This window comes from Triticum dicoccoides, unplaced genomic scaffold (genome assembly GCF_002162155.2).
Source record: "Triticum dicoccoides isolate Atlit2015 ecotype Zavitan unplaced genomic scaffold, WEW_v2.0 scaffold134620, whole genome shotgun sequence".
In the NCBI taxonomy this organism is placed as follows: domain Eukaryota; kingdom Viridiplantae; phylum Streptophyta; class Magnoliopsida; order Poales; family Poaceae; genus Triticum; species Triticum dicoccoides.
This window is the reverse complement of record NW_021195157.1, coordinates 1-3,717: the sequence shown is the minus strand read 5'-3', so window position 1 is coordinate 3,717 and position 3,717 is coordinate 1. Positions and strand designations below refer to the sequence as shown.

At 43.6% G+C, this 3,717-nt stretch overlaps 1 protein-coding gene across 1 annotated transcript; it reads right to left on the bottom strand.

The window, feature by feature from the left end:
- Positions 1-243: 243 nt before the first annotated feature.
- LOC119343625 (putative receptor-like protein kinase At4g00960) lies at positions 244-3,252 on the bottom strand. The gene is made up of 7 exons (XM_037614488.1): positions 3,179-3,252; positions 2,838-3,015; positions 2,442-2,706; positions 1,986-2,202; positions 1,729-1,912; positions 1,127-1,327; positions 244-1,002 (listed from the first exon to the last, which is right to left on the bottom strand). Exons 2-7 carry the CDS (start codon positions 2,985-2,987, stop codon positions 301-303), a joined length of 1,719 nt encoding a protein of 572 aa, XP_037470385.1. The 5' UTR covers positions 2,988-3,015; positions 3,179-3,252; the 3' UTR covers positions 244-300.
- Between the last annotated feature and the right edge of the window lie 465 nt (positions 3,253-3,717).

The following is a 3,717-nucleotide window of genomic DNA, read 5'->3' as shown; positions in this document are numbered from 1 at the left end:
GTAGGAGACGGCGGTGACTCCCCCGGCGGCTCCGCTCCATCCTCGTCCGCATCATCATCGTCAGATCCGGCGAGGGCCCAGAAGCGACCGCCCACCCGGCGGCGATCGCCGGCATCGGGCGGTGGCTCCGCCGTCGGGCGCGGAGATCGCCCCGGATCGCCTCCCTGTCGCCTAACGGTCATGACAGATTCATGCAAGTATCTAGGATCGAACAAGTAACAAGTAGATAAGCAAAATGCCACCAGCTCATACGTAAAATATCTTGTAAATTTGGCCGCACAAACGTGCCTCCCTCATTCACTAGTTATTCATTAGTCGGAGCAGCCGGGTCGCTTTACTTTTCCCCATGTGTGTGCTGCTGCTTTCCTTTAGCTCCGCCAGCAAGGGCACGAGGCCATGCTCATGTGCCTGAGCAAGGTTCTGTCGCTGCTGCTTGCCTTCGCCATCACAGACACGCAACAGGATATCTCGCAAAAAAAAAAAAAAGACACGCAACAGGATAGCAACTGCATTTGCCTTGCTCGCTGAGGATCCATTCCTAATAACTCCAACCAGACTTGGTATGACAGCGGCAGCGGCACTGATAGCTGCCACTCCCTCGGGGCCGTTGGAAAGGATTGACAGTAGCGCAAGGGGGCTCATGTTGCCCCTCTCTAGCGCCCGCACGATCCCGGAAACAGCTCCAGAGGAAACAATCCTCCGTCTGTTCTCTCGGTTGACAGAAATGATGAGGAGAGTGGTGACCACATGCTCCTGGGCGCTAAGATCAGTCGTCGAAGACAGAAGTCTCGAGAGGATAGGGATGCCGCCAGATTCCCCGATGCGTGCACGATGCTCAGCACTGCGCTTCGCGAGCTGGCGAAGCACGCCTGCGGCTTCACGCTGATCCAAAGCGTTCTGCGATGATAGTTTCTGAAGAAGCTCACTTACTTCGTCATGCTCAGAAGCCGTACTTGATGCTATTGCTGCCGGTGCGCTACTGTTACCAATTTGAGCAGAGACCTGTGATGTGGGAAAAACAGCAAGATGCATCAAAAGGTGTCGACATGTCTTTCGGAGGGATGATAGTTTTGCTTTGTGGAATGCTGACTCGATGATCCTGCAGGACCATGTTCTGTCAACATACCTGCTCTACTGCAAAAGTGCCAGTCTTGATGGATCTGTCCTTCACTTCAGCAAGCCGATCGATTATATGCTGTGTAACTGGTCTCTGAACTGGGTTAAGTTGAGCACATTGTATTCCTAACTCTGCGCATACCCGTATCTGTTTCAATTTTTCTATGTGGCCATCTGATATTTGCAACCTATTCCTCCAAGTATCAAGTATCTATGAAATTGCACTTGTTAGTTGGCGCTATGAATATGGTAACATATATAACAAAAAAAATTGTAAACATCAATTCAAACATCAGGATAAAAGCAGAAATCTTTAAAAAGAAACCCTTGTTTAGAGCCAGATATAACACCATATAAGTTGCATTTTCATCAGACATGAAGAAACACAAGATAAATGTTTCTAAAAGAGAGTAAGTTAATTCTATGACAGTAACTATCTTCATGACTTTAAATCCATCTTCTTTCATGTCCTATTCAGTAATAGTAGTACTTGTGGGTTTCTTTAAATACTATGGTCCTTTTTCTTCCTTCGCAAGTTTGACTGTCACCAACATAGTTGGGGAAAAAGGTTGTTCGATTCAAACATGCAAAAACTGGATTACGTCATCTTACTTTCTCTATGAAGTCCTGCTCAGATGCGATGTCGCTCTGGGGACTACCATTCTCATTGAACTGCTGAAAACATGGAAGTTCTTTACGACCAGTGATTATCTCAATGATTACGACACCTAAACTAAATATATCTGCCTTGATGGAGACTAAACCACGGATTAAGTACTCTGGAGCCATATATCCCCTGCAGCAGAGTTTGGAAGTTTGAGGCATTTCAAGAATGAACATGAGATACTGTAGAATAAGGCAAAGCTTACAGTGTTCCTGCAGGATTTTTAGTAAGTGATTGATCCGCAAAGATCTTTGACAAACCAAAATCCGCAATTTTCGGCTCCATATTAGTACCAAACAATATATTTGCAGGCTTCAAGTCAAGATGAATAATTTGGCATTCCCCATGAAGATAATGCAAACCATCGCAAATTCCCCTTATTATTTCACATCTCATGTTCCACTCAAGGCCCGAAGATCCATCTATATATAAAATTTGATAAATTAATAATAAGCTAAACTCCATTCAGTGATTGCAGATTACAGTTATGGAACCGTGTCTTGGTCTAAATAGTTTGGTTGTGTCAGTTCCAGAATCTATAAAAATGATTTGTCGTCAGGTTAGTAACTGACACAATCAGTACAGGTTAAAGCCGTATTGTAGAAACTAAACTACAGGGACTAAAATGAAAATAAAGTAGTCGAGATTTCAGGAATCATACCGGAGATATACTTGTCAAGGCTTTGATTGCATACATACTCGAAGCAAAGCAATCTTTTTGGTGCTTCAGAGAAAATATAACCCACAATTCCAGGCAGCTTCATCGCTTCCCAACTTGATTCGGCACAGTAACCTACAAACTGTACTACGTTTTGGTGCTTCATCCCCATAAGATATCTGACCTCCTTTTGGAATTTGTTATCTTCCACCAGATGTGTATCATGAAGCTTCTTCACAGCAATAATTTTTCCACTCGGAAGAACTCCCTGTGAGGTAAGTCAAAAGTCACTTCATAGTTTGACTTGTGTGCCCTGTTAATGACTATATTAATTGCTAAATAATATTAATCTGATAATTGGAGTGAATGGAATTGGTCATACACGTATAGTTAGTATACCTTGTAAACCACTCCATACCCACCTTTGCCGAGCTCTTGTTCAGCGGAAAAATCACATGTGATGGCCTTCAGAAAGTCTAAAGGAAACGGCATGGGTGGTGCACTTGGATCTTGTAGCTTCTTCTCCCATATATATATTTTATCAGCCATTTCTCCGTGAGGTTTCAGCTACGATCCTCTGTTTCGAAGTCTAGAAATCAGTTCCCACAATAATCGACAGAAAGGGCAAACAATCCTATATATTCCTGTTGGCAGTACAAGGCGATGATGAAATACCAGTGGCTAGGAACCAAAGCAATATCAGATGGCTAGGTCCTAAACTAAAGAAAGCAATATCAGACCTGCTGAGCTGAAGGCCTTGTGGTGCTTGTGCTCAAGAGGATTCTTGGCTCCCAGTCCCAGATGAAAGAAGAAAGGTGCACCGCGAGCTTAACTAAGCAGACCCACTTGGGTTGGGTGCATATATAACAAGCAAGTTTTGGTTCACGCGTAGTTAGGTAAGTGCTTTGCTGCCTTGTCATTCCATACAAGAATAAAAAATAAAAAGGAGTTTAGACCTTGACTAAGGAAGTCGCCCACCAAGTCTCCCTGTTTGGCCAATAACTATACACGAAGCAGAAAAAAATGAATAAGACAAAAATGAAATGAGAAATGGAACAAGAAAAGTGTTAGAGATATATTTGGGATATATGTATTTGGTAGTCTAGGATTTGTAATCCGTCTCCTACCTTATCTCCAGGAGAGGCATCTTGCCTCCAAGTCTTGTACTCAATATATACTCGCCCTCGAAGCTCAATAATAAATCCATCATATTCCGCAACAATCCCTCTCTCCCTTCTAACATGGTATCAACCTAATCACGATCCAAACCCTAGCTGCC